Below are 22,420 nucleotides of genomic sequence, written 5' to 3' on the forward strand. Positions count from 1 at the left end.
ACGCTTCTAAACCATAGGTTTGGAACTTTGTTGCCAGCTGTGGTAAGTCTCTTAGGAGGACCTTGGCAGTTGCTACTTCCTTCAGCTTCTGGAAAGCCTTGGACTCTGAATGAAGAAGTACAGAAGCACCAGCTTTCTTATTAAAAAATGTACAACTCGTCATAAGCAAGCAGTTCCTGCTCTTGTATTATTCCACTTAGGGTAGTAACATTACATTTTTGAGTACCAAGCAAAGCAATATACTACTTGTCGTTAGACTGACTGTGTGGCTAGAAACGGAGCTGTAGTTCAAGTTGCTACTTCTGAAATTTGAAAAAAATAACTATCCATGCTACAGGAGACGCAATGACATAAAAAGTGACCAGAGAAAACATCAGATCATTCATCACAGCCCAAAATAGGACTTCAACTGAAAACAAGTTACAAAACTGTCCTAGATGGTCAGTCACAGTACACCATACTCCTGGACAGCTTTTTGTGCCTCTGCAGCAAAAGGCAAAGCAATGGATGGTCTCTATCCCTATGCTGAGGGTAGCAGTTCATTGTACGGCTTATGGGTGCAGGGGTTAACGGGGAAGCTGGAAAGAGGACGAGGATTTGCTGGTGCTGAGGAAGACCACACACCATGGCACAGGAACAAAGTACCATCTCCTTCCCTTTCTTGCACAGACTTTACTGTAGAGCCCCAGAAAGCTCTCCAAGAGTATAGTGTGCCACTGTTTGGTACAGCTGAAAAAAATTGCACTGATGTACTTCAGATTTCTATCAAATAGGCAGCGTACCTGCACTCAGCCACTCCCTTGGTTCAATGTCTTCATGGAGGCAGAATGGGAAGAGCTGATCTTCGTGGCTGTGAATGTCTCTTATATGATTTAGAAGAGACTTCCACTTTGGAACAATTAGTTCTTTGTGGCCCTCGCTTGAGGCAGCTGACCAGTAGAGGTGGTTGCCGACAGCCTGCGTCCATGCCGTGAGCTCTTTACAGTCGTCCCTTTTGGCCACAGCAAGCAACTTCTTGCGAACGCCTGACAGAAATATTAAAAGACAAGTGAAGCACACATTCCTTGCAAGGATATATAACAGAAGTTAACGTATTCTGATCCATCAAAAAATAGCCTGCACGATACCTTTCACGACATGCCATACATCGAATTCATGCATGATGTCCGCCTTCTCCTTTCGAAGAAAACATTTTATTTGTGCCTGCCGGTCCGCCACAATAGATGCTATCTGAACCTGGTGATCATGGAGAAATTCAAGGCCACGTTTCAGCCCTTCCAGCTCCATGTGGCTACTTCCACCAACTTCATTGGACTGTAAAATGTGAAAAGATTCAGTACTCGTATTTATATATTATAATTGCACATACTGTGGAGACAGAATGAAAGTGAAGTGACCATTTGCTGCACAAAACTGTCTTGTTGCGCTGCTAGTTACATAAACAGCATGCTATAAAAAACATGCTGAAGTTGAAACAAACCTGCACAAGCTCAAAATGTAATATTTTGTTGCGCTCAAGATCCATCAAGGAGTAAGTGCCAAACTTTGCGCTGAATCCAGGTGAATCGGCCCGGCCATCACCAGCAAGTTTGACACCTTGCTCAGTTACACCCGCAAGCAAAACTTCCTGTTCTTTTTTCCATACCTTAAAAGAAAAATTCCAGGAGCAATAAGCACTTGCAGTCAATTACTTAAAACAATGTTATAAGAAATTTGCTTACTGTCTCAATGGCAGGCCAGAGGTGAGAACGTTGGATGTTAAAAAATGTCCTTTCTCCAAAAACTTGCACACCAATAAGAGAAAGCATTCTAAGTGTAGCGGTTGGGTTGCACCCACTGAACAGTATTGCTGAGGAAAGCCGTAGGTTTATGACAGGCAGCTGTTGAATGCAGTCTTGATTTTGCCACAAAAAAAATTTGGCCTGATTTACAGACTGTACGCACACGGAAGAGAGTGCCTTTGCAGTCCACATGGCTTGTGCAAGGTGCAAAACACTTGCGGCACAAATTGAAGAGCACCTCAAGATGCTTCTCTTCGACTAAGATAATTCTCTCCTTCTCAGTGTTGTCGTTGCAGTCCTGATCACAGTTCTCACTGCAGTTTTCTTCATCAGACTCGACACTCCTGGAAGAAATAGCAACCTTTCAGCTAAGTTACACACCGCAAACAAACACAAAAACATGTAAAACTACTGCAGCTACTCTGATTTTTGGTTCTGAAATATTGGCATTCTTTAACAGCAGTAATATAATATACCCATGATCCCAGTCATCCAAGGGGCAGTAGTCATCATCACGGCTGAACGAGTCACCACTACCATCGTCACACAGCTCATCATCATCATGGTCACCCCAGCCTTCTTCACGCACGGTGGTGCACAGATTAACTTGGCTGGCTGTGCTGATCATGGAGGCACCAACCTGAATACCTGAAAAAAACATTGAGGTACATGCAGCAGTTATTAAAACTGAATGACATTTGTTTCATTCAAGCAGTAGTGTCCTCAAGCTGTTTTTACTGAAATTAAAATGTTTGTTGTGTATGATGTGAGCCCAACAGTTCTCTCAACAGTGTGCATATTTGTTTTCTGTACTGAAAGAAAGCATATGCCTAGGACATCATGGAAAAGGCATGCCAAATTAATGAGAACATACCTATAGAAACACCACAAGGCTACGTCTGCACTGCTTTTGACACCACTCTTTTTTTCATGTTTGTTTGTGACGCTTTAGAACACTTTACTGGTATTGGCTGCATTAGAACTTGAACAGACTTGTCAGCCTTGTCATCACTTTTAGAAAAGTTAGATGCAGGATCCTCAGCAGCATCTGCCAGTGGCATTCGACTTGTTGCACAGTCCTGATTTATATTGCTGTTTGGTGTGCATTCTTGACTGTCTGGTGTGCAGCCTCCAGGTGTGGTGTCATTTTCCATGCACACTTGATTTGCACTATCGTCTGGTGTGCAGTCCTGATCTTGCAGCAGTTCGCCAAGAACCTGAAAGGCATAAGCCATATGATGTTATTGTTGCAAACAGAACAAAATTGTGCTTCAGTATGAGCAAAATCTTCTGGTTTATTTCATAAACCATTTTGTTTATTGGCGAGCTCCGTGCAAAGTGAGATCATTTATTATATACCAAGTGTTTCTTTAAAAGGTCCAAAATTTATTTTAAAAAACGGGTAACTAACCTTGCATTAATTTTATCCCTGGGGCTATATTGGGGGATATGGCAGACACCAGTAATAGGCAGAAGGCTTCCATTAGCTCCCTAAACTGCATATCTTAATTAAATTTTTATTTTCATATTATGTTGTATTTGCAGATTTGGAGCACCTCCTGCAAATACTATAGCCAAGCAAAAAAGTTCTCTTTAAAAACTTACACCCTGACAGTCAACTTCACGCGCTAACACAGCGCCAGCGGGCGCGTCCGACGTAGATCACTAAAAGAAAGTGTACGCTTTGGGGCCGGACTGCAAGCGCCATGACTGCGTACATTGGGCGCTGACGAAGCGGCTATCAGCGAGGTCCCAGGCGAAACCAAATTGAAAACGAAACGCAGCGCGCCCGTATACCAGAAACATCTGCAAACAGTTTTCTCGGCGCTCCGAGCACGAAGAAAAATGTGCCGCGTACTACTTCCTATGTTCTCGCCACTGAGGGCTACGCATGAATCCTAGAATATTTGAGCTCCAACATAATTGAGTAAAGAGTCTGCATATAACGTCTTTTCACGTGCTCACCGAACGAAGTTCTCTGCTTACGCGCGGCGCGCAGTCTCCGGTTGTGAGGCGCACTTCGCGTCGCTCCACCTCTTGCAGTATTAGTAGCAGTTTAAGATTTTTATTCAGCCAAAAAATTTAAGGCCGAGCTCTGATATGAGTAATGCTGTACGAGATGAATGATGCATGCCTGCAAGCATAACAGCTAAGCACTTATTTTGTAAGCTGCAGTTTGCTGCCGTCCTGATATTCTCATTCCAGCGCCGTTCATCTCACTACTACCGAAAGTCTTGCATCCACGAAATTACGCGCCATACACTATACAGAACATCGGTTCGCGCAGTCAAGTTCTCATAGAGTTAATACACAAATTCTTACCTCGAGCTTCCTCCTTTTCGCGAAAGCTGGCCTCGGTGGCGGTGAAGAGCTCCTGTGCGCGAAGACAGACGGTATTGCGCCGGGTTTCAGTCGGGCTGACTTTGTTGACAGTCCCAATGAACGCATTATCGACAGGCTCTGGTTATAGTCTTCATCACGAAAGTGGTCAGAGCATAGCACTGTAGTCTTTGAGGGCTTGAAATCCCTTCGCTTCACAGCAGCGGCCCACCTCGCGGAAAGCTTCTTATCTTGTGGGAAATAATGAAAGACCACATCGTCGCGGCCGCTGGTGTTAGTGCAGCCGAAGGCTGCGCAGAACGCCGGCATGATAATCCACCGCTTCACTCGATGCTGCACACGTTTCTGTACGTCACCACGAACATAAAAACGCACAAATACAGGAACACACGGCAGATCGAAGCAGCTTACGATGGCACGCACGCAGAAACAAGCGCGGTCGCGGAGGGTGCGAGGCGACGGAACACCAGTGTTTACGTCACCACCCCACGGTTTCCGGTTTCGGCTCGCATCGTCAGTGTCATCAGCAGCGCTCGGCGGACAGCGGGGGGCGGAGCTACGGCGCAATTTTAAACGGCGATTACGTCGCTCCTAAGCGATGAATCTGCAAAAAAATTTCACCCGCATGATTTTTAAGGTTCTCACATCCATACGTAAGCATCTTAATGAATTCGAAAATCTCTTCAGCTTCCCTTTAACGCCTGGTATCTAGCGATAATATTTGGTTAAAAGTTGTTTTGATGTAAGCATGTGCATTTAAACTCATACGACTTCACCGTCATTTTGTTCCTTCGTCGTCGCGGCGGCTTTGGGAGCTGCGGAGCATACAATTCGGTCGTTCTAGACAAGCGTTTTACCCTCTGTACCTGTTCTCATACGCCGACGCGCGGGCGAGGCGGAACCGTCGCGCCGCTGCTGTTTCTCGCTTTTCTACACCACGTCGCCGCTTGCGGCGTACACAGATACAGTGAGAAAAGAACATAAATTTACTCTGTCTACGTACCATTCGCGTATGCATGCTTACGTACGCTAAACGGAGGCGCATTCCCACTTTTAGTTGAGCGTATGCTAGCAGAGACGCAAAAATAAACTCAGCCTATAGTGGCGCCATCTGGTTCTCAGGACAGGAACCAAACAAACCGACTCTTCTCCTAGAAGTGGGAGAACTGTCACTCTGAATAAAAAAATAAACCGAATTTATCACTTATACGTTTTCTTATAGGCAAGGTGAGACGAAGCGAAATACCGGTGCTCCATTTACGGCCAGTGAACGCTCTGAAAAAGGCTGCAACAACGAGAATTCAGTCCAAAGAGAGGGGTCCGGCTTCGTAGGGCGCCGCCATGTTTGTCGCCGCGCGCGGGCGGAAGCTAGATGAGGGAAGAGAGCGCCCTCATTGGTCCGCGCTGACAGCTAGCATTCGCCGCTTCCGGGGAGCGGCTGACCGCCGGGCGAACAAATCTAGCACTGCTTGGTCGGCGGCGAACGGCCGCCGGCGGCCAAGCGGCCGCCGCCGGGCGGCCGTTCGCAGGTTTTTCGCGAGGAAATCGCTCCATGTGGGTCGGGCTTAAGATGGTTTGGCCGTCCCTTGAGTCTACGGATAGCTACCCCTCCAGGCAGGCTTCAAAACCTGCATATGCGCGCTTTACTCGTGCGCTTCGACCACCTCCGCCCCACTAGGGTAGCGCAGCTCACTCGAGAGTTGAACCAAAGTAAGGCCCAGAATAACAGACCCCCTAGAAGACAAACAGTTTTCTGATAAACGTTTCAAACAAAAAGAAAGAAAATGGCAATTTTAATCCAGTAAAAATTGTAGCTGTCTTATAAAGAAGCTACAGTGATGTAACAGATTTTATTAACTAACTTTCACGGTGTTTTTTTGTTTTATACCAGTTTAGGACAACAGCACATAAACATTCTGAAAAGTATATAGCCTTTCGTTGCAACCTTGAGGAAGAGTGTAGGTGCTCTGGAGGTGCTTCTGTCGTGGTTAGGAAGGGCACTGCAGCTCGCGAAATCAAACTGCATGACAAGTGTGGAGCTGTTGCAGTCGCCATCCTTCGCTTTGAAACAATCGCATTATGTTCTGTACACGTGGTGCCACCCTTTAGAAGAACATTCAGAACGTCTGCCAGAGCCATAACGGCTAGCTGGGGAAATCAATCCCCTGCTGGTATTTGGGGAAGTGAGGAAACGGGCACTAGAGTCGTATTTTAGAACCTCAGTGTGTCCAGTCACGTCTGCCTGCTAAATACAGGGAACCCCACGTACTGCTCTCCAAGCTCTGTAAGAATGAGCGGCACAGACCTGTCTGTAGCTCATTCTCTGCTCTTTACTGATTTTAAATGAGATAGTCATCCCAAGCCACAAGGAATCACCTACGTGTGGTAATTAACTTTTGATCTCCACCATCAATCATTCCAAGTAAACCTCGCCATTGGAAGCTGCACTGATCCGGCAGGTCACTGTTTCGAGAAAATACCAGCCGTGGTAAAATATTTTCTTGCATTGCCAGCGTCCTCAAACTCAATGGAATATTCACAGCCTTCAACGCGCCGAGCGCTTACGCCGTCCTAATAAATTTTCACGCAAAACCAGAAATTTTGACATAGACAACATCGTAGAGAAGCAAAAACTGGACATGATAAAGGCTGAGGAATTTTTCGACAATACCCAACACAGGAAATGCTTACAAATGATAAAAGACCAGAGCAAAATCACGGCATACATGTCGCAATGCTGAGAAAACTGCCTGGCAGAACTTTATCTAATCCATAAATATTACAGTCACATCTAAAGAATTGTGGGAGCAATTTCGCAAACTAAATGAAACATTCTTCCCATTCACAATAACTTTTCTGAAGAGCCCTAATACCCAAAGAAGAAATCATGACCAGGCAGACATACTAACATATCGTGCAGTTTACAGTTCGTAACACTAAACACGTCACTTTTAATTATAGCTCAAGAATACAGCCGAGAAACACACATTGGACAAATAGCAGTACAAAAGAATTTGCCATAACCCAATCACGCTTCAAGAAATCCACAATTACACTCCAAGAAATGCACAGAGTACTGTACGCCGCTAAACAGACTGAACCCGGCCTTGTAGAGATATATAATGAAATGCTGGCCCATCTCTCAGTACCGGCCGTAGGGGCACTCTGCAGATCTTTTACAATACGACGCTGGGAAATATCCCGGAGGCTTGAAGAAAGCAGCTATTTTGCGACTCCTGAAACCTGAAAAACCTCCAACCCGATAGCTGTACGCCGATAGCTGTCGCAACTTGTTCTGCAAACTTTTCCAAAAGTCTATTCAATATTAGGCGACTGTTTATCCTCGAATCCTGCTAGCTTCGGGACGTCCACCAATATGGATTTAAAAGAGCATGTTCAATAAGTGACCATCTTGACCGCCTTAAAACGTAAAAACCAGGGAACAAATAATTCCAAATTCCATGATGTATTCCGTGTATGTCTATGAACTTCGAATTGGTTTGGTTTTATGGGGTTTAACGTCCCAAAGCGACTAAGGCTATGAGAGACGCCGTAGTGGAGGGCTCCGGAAATTTCGACCACCTGGGGTTCTTTAACGTGCACTGACATCGCACAGTACACGGGCCTCTAGAATTTCTCCTCCAAAGAAATTCAACCGCCGCAGCCGGGATCGAACCTGCGTCTTTTGGGTCAGCAGTCGAGCACCATAGCCACTGAGCCACCGCGGCGGCGAACTTCGAATTGCGTGCACCTGTTCCAGCTTATTATTCTATGAGAGACAGATACAGCATATATTAAACAGTTCAGCAAGTTGAGCAGATAGAAATCAGTTTAAATTCTTGCAAAAAACAGTAGATGTTCTTTTTTGCTCAAACGAGCATTGCAGAATAATGCCACACTTTAATGAACCCTTTCTTCCAATAAAATAAGAAGATCTATTTTTTCCCGCAAAATTTGAAAGGAAACTCGCATCCCTACCGCACATGAAGAAGCTGAAAAATAAAGCCTCTCAATATCTGAACATACTTGAAATGCTCTCACGTGAACATTTGGGGTCTGACAGAAGATGTGTTCTGCATTTTCATCCCTTTTTGATACCATTCTTCTCAGACGATTGGCGCGTTCTGTACGGCTCAGCAAGACCATCGCACATAACAAAATTAGACATAATGCAAAACTCAGGCCTGCGCCTTCAGTGCGATGTATACAGGACATCTTCCATAGTCCACCTCTGTGAACAAACAAATGGACCATCATTTGAAATTAGAACTGCTCTTACTTGAGAGCACATATCCTTAAAGTGAGGCCACTACCACATCGTAGTCATGAGTTGTCCTTCTCAAATACTATTCAACAACAGACCTCAAGCTACAGGCCACTGGTCTTGCGATTCAGAGATGTTCCAGAATCTCGATACACAGGCCACATTACCTGACATGTCCCAAAGATACGATCCACTACCACCATGGTGCAATTTTCCTGAAATCTGCGAGTTCACTCTTGCGCGGCTCCGCAAAAAGCAAACTCGACGATAAAAGATCGTAAAAGAATTCCTTGCACCTGATAGAAATACAGTAGCTTACGGACTCTTCTGATCCGGGTTCAAAACCAGATGTTTACGCAGGAATTGCACTGATAGAAAGGAATTGGGGAGAAACATCAGGATTTCAAATGTGCGCATCTTTCTTCAGTGCAGAATGTTACATTGTTTGAGTGGCAGTAGGAAAAATAGAAAACGTCAAACTCACGATGAATATTATTTGCACAAACTTCATAAGCATATTCATAGGTCTTCACATTATAAATACAATTACTCCGCTACTTGGTGACCTCATAGACAACATAATACTGCCAGAGCTCAAGGAGAAAACTTAACTGGGCCGGGTCCCGAATCGTATCGGAATTAAAGGCAACAAGAGAGTAAACTTTCGCGTGAAAGGAATCGAACGGAATTGTAGCAGGGTGCGGCAGAAAGTTAGGTAAGGATTTGAGATTAAGGAGAGCGCAGGGATAGGGTGGACGCCGATCGCACAAGACAGGGTTAACTGGAGGGATATCGAATAAGCATTTGTCGTGCAGTGCGCGCAATCAGGATCCTGCTACTGAAGATGATGCTTCACTTGATACACCTCAGACACCTTGCCATTCCTTAGAAGTCTGAGGTCCTTATTTGGTTTGCCGGGAGCCTCGAGATCTTTGCAGAGCCATGAAGCTTGATAAGGTTAGCTGACCCTGTTGCAAGTTTGTACTTTTATATATTTGAAATATTTCGCTCCTGTGCTGTCACTATGCAGTAACATTAAATTTTAGGGCCTCTAAACCTCCATTGCCTAAAAGCTATTCTACCAAATCCTACACAAGGGAATTTCCTATACCCTTAGTTGCTGCATGATACCCGTAGATGGCCATGCGCCTCTAAACCCAACACAGCAGAGCACCACTATGCCAGGATTCTTGCACGATACGAAGTCTCACTTTTATTTTCTCCGTTCTGGCTTCTGCAAAGCCACTTCTGATTATGCCGCTGACTGACGAAAGTATTCATTACCGCAGAAGAATTTCAGTTCGTGAGTTCAATAACTGCCGGTTGCAATTCATGAAACGAATGCCAAAGACCCGACTCTCTGGTCGCCTGCCTGCTTCTCGTCTAGCATTTCAATCAAGTCAGCGTCAGTACCATGTGGCGCTTTTTACTCAACTCATTGCGATTTGCTTGTGTTCATGAAACCTGCCAACTACCGGGATATCAGGACTGGATGCAAGTGCATGGGCCCCTACAGCCGCACATTTGCGTGTATATTTATCTTCACTACGGTAACAGTGATCCTCTGGCTATTGCTGTAGAACTCCTCTGTTTGCCAGCTATATCCTAACTATTCAGGAATCTCACATACAGTTTCTGCGAATCCTGTAAAAAATGACCGCAAAGCATACGTCCGCCCGCTTAACACTTAAATGCTCCGTTCCTCCTATCTTGACAGCCCATTAATTATACGTTATTTCTCCGAACACCACTGCTAGGCTAGTTAGCAAAGGGGAAAGCGAGAAAATCTATGCAACCAATAAAAAGGGGAAAAGAGGCAAGTCAGGGTAAGGTAACTCCAGATTTGCGGTGGGGCCTTTGTCGCAAAAAACTTGCCACTGTGTATACGCAACCCTCATACTTCGTGATCATCAGAGTGTTGGAACAGTGCTGTATTGATCTCAATCCACAAGAAAACTTAGGTCAAGGACTTTAAAAAGCACAGGCCAATCACCTTAGTCTCCGTTTTTTTTTTCAAGTATTCATGGCGGGGAGTGAAATGAGGCAGCGACGTATTCTTACACTTCACTGTCGTGATCCGGATCTGATGCCATTACGTGCCTTAAGTACATGCATTCGCACCCCACTTCAAATGATTGATGCCTATCCAAGAATGCTTTTTCGTTCCGAGAATCTCAAGCATTACTTAGTTTTGTGCAAATTGTATTCAGGCCCATCAGTTTTTTTCTACGCTACTTCCTCAAATATGCTCTCCAATCCTTCACCTGTGTTACTTGCCAAGGCAACGTCATCAGGAAATCCAGATTGCCTTCTATCACCAGCCGTTCCTAACGCAGATCTCTTAATACCTTACGTCAGTGAAGTTTGATTGCTTTCGCTATAGATGAAAATATCTATGCATCCGATGTACTGTTTTTTACTTCGAACATGCAGCTTTGCCGCGTGTTCCTTGCCTGTTGAGCCGGGGAGGCTTTGTACCTTGTGATTTAACGGGCGTAACAATATATTAAGGCGAAATCCTTAAAGGGCTCATACTGTCGTCCGTTAGCAATAGGTTTGACACCTTCGGCAACGTGTTAAATCGCGCACTAAACAAATAGGAGAAAAGAAATGCTTGCTTCAGATACAGACAGAAAAAAATGAACTTAGAAGCCACGTATGATGACTGTAGAGTAATTAGTTATTTAATTATAATCAAGAATGTCAAAATTGCATCGAAATAACGCAGACGTTGATATAACCGTAGGAACGGTGTGACGTCACATCCACCATTAGTCCTTACGGCATAGTGAAAACTGTCACAGAATAGTCGGGAAAACACCACATTTGCGCCAAATTAGATGGACAAATGTGTAATTAAGCGTAATTAACTCTTAAGATCCCCGAAAGATGTACAATTTGGTTATCGATATAGCCACGGGAACGGTGTGACGTTACATTCAACGAAAGTCGTCACTGCATAATGTCCTCAGCTTTCGCCTCTCAACACTTTATTTGCCATATTGTCCTCGGAAATTTTAGTAGCATCCTCACATATGCATCTCATTCAGCTTGTTCCATAATGCTTGCAGAATGGCCCAAGCTTCGACAAAGGGAAATACTTTCTCCTAATGTCGGAAGGTAATAACTTTTGCAGATGCTTAGGACATCATAACTTGGAGTGATATTGAAGAGGCCTTTGTCCTGCAGTGGACTTAATTAGGCTTATAATGATGCTGATAACTGGCATAAATATTACAAAGCAAGTGTTGCAAATAAAAGGAAGATGTCTTCGGGTTTAATATACACGCGTACCGGTCTTCACCGAACAGAACATATTGACTGCGAGTGGTGAAATACGTGGCTGTCTTACATGCCACGGGTCAAAGCTGCCGCGGTCCTTGAAAGGTACTTGCAACTTAGGTACTTGCGATTAGAAAGGTGCACTTTTTAATAGCTGGCATATTGATCATTGTATGGACATCAAGGGAATAGAACGCTTTGGAGCTCCGTTTATTGTGCGTTAGAAAACATTGATTCTTCGAAGCTTATCGAGAGCCCTCCACTACGGCACCGCTCAGTTCCATATAAAACTTCGTACGCACTTCTACTTTCTTCTGAGACAAGAGTTAAAGCCCTTCGCTGAAAGTTCAGGCTAACTAAACAACTGACGTAATTCAGATGCCAGTTTGCTCCGGCTGTGCATGCTGCAAATTTTGAGGGCGCTGAAAAATAGAGACTGGCATACTTACGGTTCCTTCCATATTAGCTTCTTTTGTGCCCCGAATGTTCTCACCAGTTTGACGGTTTCGTAGCAGGCCCCCAGAAATGCCTGAAGTTTTTCCTTGGGCAGAGCCTGCAAGAACAACCGTCGTAACAGTGCACTTCTTCAGACTGACCAGTAGCCGGATATCTGCTCTAAATGGCTCTTTCTCATGCTGTAAGCTCCTGTATCACTATCCTGGAAGCTATCCTACAGGCTCTTTAGGCGGTGACCTTCACGCCACAGTTTTCCACATGCTTTTTGGCTGCCCTACTGATCCTCACCCGAAGGTATTGCCCGCTATCTGAAGTTGGGGGGACTGAAAGGTCCTGCCATCATGACCGAATCCGACATCGCAGCTCCCTGCGGTGATCATGCTGTCGACTTTATGACGAAAAGAAATATGAACGTTTCGGCGCAGTGGTCCAGAGACACAGCGTAGCCCAACTTCATTTTTCACATTAATTTTATTGCGAAGGCAATACTACTCGCACTTTAAAGCCTTAGCGTGACCCTGCCGCAGTTACGTTTGACCTTTATCGGAGTGAATATGGGCGACAAACTCGCTCCTTCAGATATCCCGGCAGCAGTTACGCCGCGCCGCGCACCTGTGGCGCTACCGCCGCTGTGACGTCATACCAGCTGTAAATTATGGGCGACAAACTCCCTCCTTCAGAGAGCCCAGCTGGAGTTACGGTGTGTGTTTGCCGCGCTGCGCACCTGTGGCGCTGCTGCCGCTGTGACGTTATACCAGCTGTAAATTATGTTTTCTTTCTCTCAGTCGCAACAACACAAAAAAAAACAAACTATAAAAAATTACGGAATACGCTTTGAGTCGTCGCGCAGCGGCGGCCGGTAGCCAGGCGTGACCTGTAGACGCGACGCACTGCGTTCCTTCAGTTGGAGGAGCTGCGCTTTTTCCTTCGCAACCTACCAGGTTTAACCAAAGCTAAACCCCGCCAATTTTTTTCTCTCTCCTCTTAAACTAGACATTGAATAGGTTGGGGCAACCGAAAAGGAAATAAAAATAATAGGCCCCTGCCTGCACCGTTTACACACAACAGGCTTAACCCAATTGGAAAATAAAAGAGGATGCCCGTAGGCAAGTTGTAATTTGACCACCCGCGGGTGGAAAAATAAAATATTAGGGATAATGCTACATTAGCGACCCACAGCCGAGAGAGCGGGCCCGGGGAGGCTCCCCTGACCTCCCCTGGGAAGTAGCGGAAAGGGAAATGGGACGTGGGAAGGGAATGGGGACAGCGAGATTTTTGCTCTGATCCTTCAATTATCTCGACTCCATTACTGGCCCGCCTGGCCAGGGCAGGGAGAGCATCGAGATTGCCCAATGGTGCGGCCCCACTCACGGGATGCACGACCACCCACCATACGCAACGGGCTCCGACCGTCGGAGACAGGAAAACCTAACACGGGGTCAGTAGCTACCTGGGGCTCCTCATCGCTCACTAGAAGGCTTTTCCCACCTGCCGGCTACTAGCCGTTGAAGGTTTTTCGCGGTTTTTCGGACACCGGAAGTATGTGTGATTGTCCACGCCAGTGGACGCCCAGTTCGTCAACGGCCTCGCGGCCTCAGAACCGGTCAGACTCCGGGGGGCCCATCTGTGCTTCCTCCAACCATCCATGCACTTATTTCCTCTCCTAGCTTACTCTTCTCCTACTGAGGAGAGAGTGTTCAAGGCTGGGCGACCGGGCCACTAACCAAGAACGTGGCTTAGGATGAGATGACCCGGGCCTACTCCACCGGTACTCCACACATCTTCGGTTTTCGCCAGACTCTTACGAGGCAGTACTAAGCCCTCATCCCCCGGCATCCCGCAGGCGGTTAAGCCTGCGGCCGGCCGTAAGGCCGCTTCCCCGGGGCGGCGGTCCTCAGAGCCTGGCCACTATGAACCCCCGCGCGGACCTGCTTTCTCCGTAACCAGAAACCGACGCGTCGGTAGCCAGACTTGCACGCCCCCGCGCGCAGAGGAAGGAAGGTAGCATGTATTCGAAAACCTTTTGGCGTTTTGACATGCCTTCCGGGCCGGATTTCGTGGGTCCAACCTGAGTATAAACCCAGGCCTGCCTCCGCTCAGGCATCGGACCTCACGTGCACGACTGGCCCTCACAGTCGTCTGGGAGTCGCTGCCACTCCCATTGGGGGTTTGCATCCCCAGAGGATGGGTCCCGGCCATCCCATCCCCACTGCTGGCATTGCACCGAAACAAAGCCTAGTAGCCGAAACTACACCGGCCCGTATTCGGTGGCGGGGGGGGCCACGAGCAGGCTGCACAGTCAGATTCCCCCCCCCCTCTTAAACTAGACAGTCAGAATTATAACTACGGATCATGGGTCTTTAATTTAAATATAATTTATTAATTGAAACAATTTTGTTCATTTGCTTAAGGGGGCCGCCGCGGTGGCTCAGTGGCTATGGTGCTCGGCTGCTGTCCCGAAAGACGCGGGTTCGATCCCGGCCGCGGCGGTTGAATTTCTTTGGAGGAGAAATTCGAGGCCCGTGTACTGTGCGATGTCAGTGCGCGTTAAAGAACCCCAGGTGGTCGAAATTTCCGGAGCCCTCCACTACGGCGTCTCTCATAGCCTTAGTCGCTTTGGGACGTTAAACCCCATTAACCAAACCAAACCATCATTTGCTTAAGGATCAGCTTCCTCGCTTTTGTGCGGTAATTGCCTACTACTGTTTGCAAACAAACTTAAATGAAGCTTTCCAAAGTCGAAACCTTGCACTGGAACGTATGACATTAGTTCATGACTAATCTGTGCTTGCAAAGCAGCGATGTAGCTAACGCTGCAAGTCTCACCATCATAACACTGATCAGTTGTGAATTTTTATACCTAAGGACAGCACTTCCTCTCTAGTCATTGATGGATTCAATGATGCTTTCTAACGCAGATGGTTAGCTGTGACATCGATGTACACGACATCGAGGACAGACAACCTAGTTCGACGCAAGCAGTGTAGCAGATTAGAGAGAAGCCTTCCAAATGGACACCACGACCTTACAGAAGACCAGTAAGTTCCCAGAAATGAAGATACTGTCACAGACATTGCCCTCAATTTGGTAGCAAGAATGTTGGTCAAGGAGGGCTTCTATATATGAATTGTATGTTTTACAGCGACCGCTCTAACCGCCCGTTTCACAAGTTCAGGCATTGCAGTCGTAGTGCGCAACCGATGGTTTAGCGGAGCAGGTATACAGCTGGTAGTTACCATGCAACGAGAAAGTCATTGCGAGAGGATAAGAATGCGCAACACCGGAGGCTGGTTAGCGCGATATATATCGGAGGTTACTTGCCGTGGAAGGGGGCAATTACGCAAGAAGGAAGGAAAGTGCAAAGGCAACATATCTGCCAGTAGAGACACGCAAGGATAAGAAAGCAGCGCACGCCGCCGGAAAGTGGCTGCCACCGAAACAACCTATAGCGTGGTTGAAATATTGCCACGTATCATTGCAGCGTCCGTTCGTTCGCGCAAGGCTGCAGGAAAGGGGTGTGATCATTTTTTTTCTTGACGCGAGAAGCGACCGTACTAATCTCGATTGATCACAGGCATGCCGAGCTGTATCTACGTGTTTCCAGATTACTCTAGATGATCTCAACCTGTTATCTCGAAGTTTCCTTGTCGGCTTTAAATTGAAGGATGCCGCGAGCAGCGGGCCTTCGTAGTTCGACGACTGACGAGCACGTTTGTTGCTTACGCCGCCGCCGAGTGATTCAGTTCTTTTGCTCTCGTCCTGACTGCTGGATTGCCGTTACTACAAGGTGACATCTTGTGGAGGTGCTGGGTGCCTTCCATGTTCAGGACACCCCCTACAATTCGAGACGCCAGCCCTCTGAGTCATTCACCGCAAGGCCTGAGTCCAGTCCACCGCGCAAGCCGACGTCTGCTAGCGGACGCACCTGAGTTCGGGATTCTGCCGGACCCTACCCGGAAGCGAAAGCCAGTATCAAAGTCCACCATGAGCCTGCCCCAGGCGACGACTACAATCATTCTTCAGCAGCCCCGGGTGCCACCAACCTTCGACGCTTCACCTGGCGCCGACCCCGAAGATTGGCTGGAACAGTTCGACCGTGTGGCTGTCTTCAACAACTGGGATCATGCTACGAAACAAAGGTACGTCTTCTTCGCCTTGGAGGGACCAGCAAGAATCTGGTTTGAGAATGAGGAAGCTAGCCTCACGAACTGAGAAACCTTCAAGGAGCAGCTTCTGAAGATCTTCACGAATGTCGTGCGAAAGGAAAGAGCCCATCAGGTGCTACAGTCTCGCATACAACATCCAAACTAGACCGTTGCAATGTACACTGAGGAGATGAAGCGTCCCTTCCGGCGTGCCGACTCGAACATGAAGGAAGATGAAAAGGTCAAGCTGCTTATGCGAGGAGTTAAAGAGCAACACTTTGCGGGCCTCGTACGGAACCCATCCAAAACCATCGCGGAATTCGTCGAAGAGGCATCCACGATGAAAAAAAACCTTGATACCAGAGCCCGCCAGTATGACCGCCAGCAGCGGTTTTCGTCAGCAAGCTGCATGGACAACGCTAACAACGATAGCCTGCGCGAGGTTATAAGTGAAATTGTGCGAGAAGGGCTCCGACGATTGCTGCCAACAGGAATGCAGCCCCAGCTCACTTCGCTCACCGACGACATCCGGGACGAGGTGCAACAGGCCTTGGGTGTGACACCGACCACCAACCAGCCTCTGGAGCCTCCAGCCATGACTTACGCCGCAGCAGTGCGTCGTCCTGCACCTCGACGACGGGACCCAAGCCCCTATCGCCCTCAGCCAGCTGCGTTGGACCGCCGCCCACTCGCCCCAACGCGCCCGTCCTACGCGCGACGCGCGCAGCCAAGGAAATGCGACGAGCGGAGAACTCCCAACCAGCACCGCCCACTATGCTTCCACTGCGGCGAAGCCGGTCATATTCTCCGTTACTGCCCATACAGGAGATTGGGCATCCGTGGGTTTTATTACGACGCCCCACGACCCCGACCCGGCCAGCGACCAGAAGAAATCGAGGAGTTATTGCGTCGGGAAGAATGCTCACCGCCCAGCCGCCTATCACGTTCCCCGTCGCCATCGACACCACGTTTTGTATCTCATAACCGAGGCTACTCTGTGCGTTGACGCTCCCGCAGCCCCCGAAGGTTAAACTGAATAAAGCAGCCTCTGGCGGTGAGGTTGATTCTAAGCGCAAGGACAAAGATCCTCCACCGACGACAACTCCGACGACACCTACGACGACGACCACGCGGCCAGACTTGACGCCTTTACCTCTGCCCATAGAAGTAACTTCGGAGTACGCCCACCGCAGCCTCACTACCCAACGAAGCCGAGATCGGACACCAAAGACAACGTGCAATACCAAAACGCGAACACGTGACCTTGAAGTTACGGTCGACGGTCACGCGGTTACTCCCTTGGTCGACACGGCAGCTGACTACTCCGTCATGAGCGGGCCATTCGCTGTCCGACTCAGGAAGGTAACAACAACCTGGGATGGCCCGCTGATCCGCACCGCAGGTGGCAACCTGATTACGCCGTCACGACGCTGCACCGCGAGAGTTACTGTAAATGGGAGAACCTATGCGACAACATTCCTGATCCCACAGCAAAGCTCGCGAGACGTGATTTTTGGAATGGACTTCCTGAATGAACATCAAATGATCATAGACCTTCGATCTAAGTCGATAAAGATTTCTACGGACAAAGCCATACCTGTTCCGACGAGCGCCACTCACCACGTTGCCTTAAACGTCGTCGACGAAGCATTGATCGCGCCACCCCGACCAAATGTCCTCGCCTGCATAATTACTGGAGACATCGAAAATGCCGAAGGCGTCATCGAGGGGAACACCCAATTACTCCTGGATTGAGGATTGGGCGTCGCAAGGGGAGTCGCCGAAATCCGAAATGGCCAAGCCCAGGTGCTGCTAACCAACTTCACCGAAGAATACCGGCATCTAAACAAAGGTACTACGATTGCCTTTCTCGACGGGCTGCCAGACATCAGAGACATATTTGCCCTCCCCGACCAACCCGCAGAACCCTCTCACCAAGGCCATCAGCCCACGATCGACATCAACCCTGCATTACCCCTGACCAGACAAGACCAAATACGCAGTCTTCTTCAAAGGTACAGCGATTGCTTCTCATCAGCATCGAATATGCGACGAACCCGGCTTGCCAAGCACCGCATTGTCACAAACGAACACGCCCGACCACTGCGGTAGAACCCCTACCGCGTATCGCCGATAGAACGCAAAGCTATCTGCAAGCAAGTAGAGGAAATGCTACGTGGCGACGTCATCCATCCATCCAGGAGCCCCTGGGCAGCACCAGTTGTCCTAGTGAGAAAGTAAGACGGCCCCCTTCGCTTCTGCGTCGATTACCGCCGCCTGAATAGCATTACGAAGAAGGATGTCTACCCCCTCCCCCGCAACGACGACACATTAGATCGGCTATGGGATCGGCTATGCAACGCTAAGTACTTCTCATCGATGGACCTGAAGAGCGGCTACTGGCAAATTGAAGTCGACGAAAGAGATCGCGAGAAGACTGCGTTCATCACACCAGTCGGACTCTTCGCGTTCAAGGTGATGCCATTCGGCCTCTGCTCTGCCCCAGCGACGTTCCAGCGAGTAATGGATATTGTGCTCCCAGGCTTGAAGAGGCAGATTTGTCTAGTTAACTTAGATGGCGTTGTTGGCTTCTCCTCAAGCTTTGAAGACCATCTAGAAGGCTTCAGATAGTGCTTGAAACAATCAACACTTCAGGACTAACACTGAAATCAGAGAAGTGCCACTTCGCCTACGAGGAGCTGCTGTTCCTTGGTCACGTCGTAAGCAAGGATTGAGTTCGCCCCGACCCTCAAAGACGGCTGCGATCGCAGAGTTTCCACAGCCTAATGAAAAGAAAGCTATATGCAGATTCCTTGCATTGTGCACTTATTACCGGCGATTCGTCAACAACTTTTCCTGCATCGCTGAACCTTTGACCCAACTTACCAAGGCTGACGTTTCTTTTAAATGGGAAACGCCGCAAGCGGAACCTTTCGAAGGGCTGAAGCGCATCTTACAGTCCACTCCTGTGCTCGGGCACTTTGATGAAAACGCCGAAACCGAAATTCATACCGATACAACCAGTGTCGGCTTAGGAGCGGTCCTCGTTCAGAAAAATGGAAGACAGGAGAAAGTTATCGTGTACGCTAGCCGTTCACTGTCGAAAGCCGAGGCCAACTATTCAACCACCGAGAAAGAGTGTTGAAACTTGGTTCAGCGCGAAAGACGAACACAGAGAAAGGAAACGGCACACACGGAGCGCTACTAACAACTTATTTATTGATATATGCAAGAAACACATTTATAGTCTTCACACGCATGCGCACAATCGGGCGGCTCCAGGCTACTTTAGCAGTTTTGGATGACTCACACTTATCTAAGCTCACATTATGTCACTGAAGAAATCGCGGGAACCAGATAAGGAAGATAACTCTGAACATGAAAATGACAAAGGAAAGATAAGGAGGGGATATGACCAAAACATTTCGTGAATCGACAGACGAAAAAACATACGCTCCAAAAACATACGCTCAGCTGAGTACAAACTTATGGAAGGGTCGCTGATGCACTGGCTAGACCTTTTATGAATATGAAAGGCCTCCAATATGACTCTTGATGTTGTGCTTTTACTCCTACCTAAAACTTTTGCTTCTTTGAACCGTGGCGCGCTGCTGCACCCCATTACGTGCGAAACAAGATTCGCAAGCTTATCTTGAGTGATCATATTTTGAACAAGCTGCCTTAAACGGTCATTGATACAACGTCCTGTCTGCCCAATATAGCGCTTTCCACAGGACAGGGGAATCTTGTAAACCACTCCTAAAGCACATTTGACGAAGGGTTCTTCATGTTGCTTTTTGCAACCGCGCTCACCATCGCCGCAGATGCGGGGGCACAGCTTCGCCAACTTATTTGGCGCGGAGAATACAAGAGGCACTTGTCCCTGCTGGCCACTTTTTTGAGATTATGTGACACCTTATGAATATAAGGCATCACCTCAGGTTTGCGTTTTGCGCGTTCAGTTGCAGCCACGTTTCGTCGAGGGCGAAACTTCTTCAGGAGGGTTTCGGCTACTGCCGAAAGGACCGAGCAAGGGAAGCCTGCGGCCAAGGGAAGCCTGCGGCGATGGTGAGCGCGGTTGCAAAAAGCAAAATGAAGAAGCCATATGTATCAGCAACGCGAACACCACACAGGAAGAAGGAGAAGAAAGTAAAGAGCGCTCGTTCTTCTTCCTGTGTGGTGTTCGCGCTGCTGATACATATGGATCGCAACCAACTAGCCCGACAGATGGTGTTAATGAAGAAGCCTTCGTCAAATGTGGTTTAGGAGTGGTTTACAAGATCCCCCTGTCCTGTGGAAAGTGCTATATTGGGCAGACAGGGCGTTGTATCAATGACCGTTTAAGGGAGCATGCTCAAAATTTGATCAATCAAGATAAGCTTGCGAAACTTGTTTCGCACTTAACGGGGTGCAGCTGCGCGCCACGGTTCAAATAAGCAAAGGTTTTAGGGAGGAGTAAAAGTACAACATCAAGAGTCATTTTGGAGGCCTTTCATATTCATAAAAAGTCTAGCCAGTGCATCAGCGACCCTTCCATGAGTTTGTACTCAGCTGAGCGTATGTTTTTGGACAACGTCATACAACGTCATGTAACTTCCTGGCCCGTGTCTTTTTCGTCTGTCGATTCTCGAAATGTTTTGGTCATATCCCTTCCTTATTTTTTCCTTTCTCATTTTCATGTTCAGACTTATCTTTCATATCTAGTTCCCGCGCTTTCTTCAGTGACATAATGTGAGCTTAGATAAGTGTGAGCCATCTAAAACTGTTAAAGTAGCCTGGAGCCGCCCGATTGTACCCATGCGTGTGAAGACTATAAATGTGTTTCTTGCATATATCAATAAATCATTTGTTAGTAGCGCTCCGTGTGTGTCGTTTCCTTTCTTTGTGTTCGTCTTTCGCGCTGAACCAAGCTTCAACTATGTCCAGCCAACTAGACCAGCACGAAGTTTTGTTAGAAAAAGAGTGTCTCGCCATTATTTGGGCCACGTCGAAATTTTGCCCCTACCTGTACGGACGACCATTCAAGGTTGTGAGCTATCACCATGCTCTGTGCTGGCTAGCCAATTTGAAAGATACCTCCGGCCGCCTTGCTCGTTGGAGCCTGCGCCTTCAAGAATTCGACATAACTGTAGTCTACAAAACTGGCCGCAAGCATACCGACGCAGACTGCTTGTCGCGAGCCCCCGTCGACGCAGCACCGGAAGAGGAAGACGGCGACGCTTTCTTAGGACCGGTAAGCGCCAGCAGTTTCGCGCAGCAGCAGCGCTCGGATCCTGAGTTGCAAAGCCTAGTTGATTATCTGAAAGGCAAGACCACATCGCCTCCCCAAGGGTTCAAGCGCCAACTGTCGTCCTTCGTCTTTGACAATAATGTCCTCCTGAAGAAGAACTTCGCGCCCAAAAGGACAGTGCATCTTCTTGTCGTGCCGAAAAATCTCAGGCAAGACATTATGCAGGAATGTCATGATGAGCCGACTGCAGGGCATCTCGGGATTGCCCGCACGTTTCACCGCATCCAGGAGAAGTACTATTGGCCGCGGCTAGCTACCGACGTTTCACATTACGTGAAAACGTGCCGTGAGTGTCAGCGACGCAAAATGCCTCCGACTAGACCAGCCGGACTCCTGAACCCCATACCACCGCCAACTAAGCCTTTTCAGCAAATGGGGATGGACCTCCTCGGCCCCTTTCCGACTTCATCATCAGGTAACAAGTGGATCACCGTGGCCACCGACTACATGACCCGCTACGCCGAAGCAAAAGCGTTGCCTAGTGGTACCGCAACAGAAGTCGCAAAATTTTTGTCGAAGAAATTCGCCTGCGACACGGCGCCCCCGAAGTGCTCATCACAGACAGAGGAACAACATTTACGGCGGAGCTGACGCAAGTCATTTCAAACTACAGCCGGACAAGCCATCGGAGGACGACTACCTATAATCCACAAACCAACGGACTCACAGAGGCACTGAACAAGACCATCGCAGACATGCTCTCCATGTACATCGACGCCGAACACGAGATGTGGGACTCCATTCTGCCATACGTGATCTTCGCCTATAATACTGCCGTCCAGGAGACAACGAGGTTTACCCAATTCCAGCTGGTATACGGCAGGAAGCCCACGGCAACACTCGACGCATTGCTCCCGCACGT

General features: G+C 48.0%; 1 protein-coding gene across 1 annotated transcript in view; it reads right to left on the reverse strand.

The window, feature by feature from the left end:
- LOC149338093 (uncharacterized) overlaps positions 1–22,420 on the reverse strand; it is a 163,723-nt gene that overhangs the window by 108,611 nt on the left and 32,692 nt on the right. Inside the window, exon 7 of the mRNA XM_089550269.1 lies at positions 12,117–12,220. Within this exon, the coding sequence (XP_089406395.1) occupies positions 12,117–12,220 (104 nt within the window). The remainder of the gene's footprint in view (positions 1–12,116; positions 12,221–22,420) is intronic.

Source organism: Amblyomma mixtum, chromosome 6 (genome assembly GCF_055824585.1).
Source record: "Amblyomma mixtum isolate Tamu chromosome 6, ASM5582458v1, whole genome shotgun sequence".
NCBI classification, from domain to species: domain Eukaryota; kingdom Metazoa; phylum Arthropoda; class Arachnida; order Ixodida; family Ixodidae; genus Amblyomma; species Amblyomma mixtum.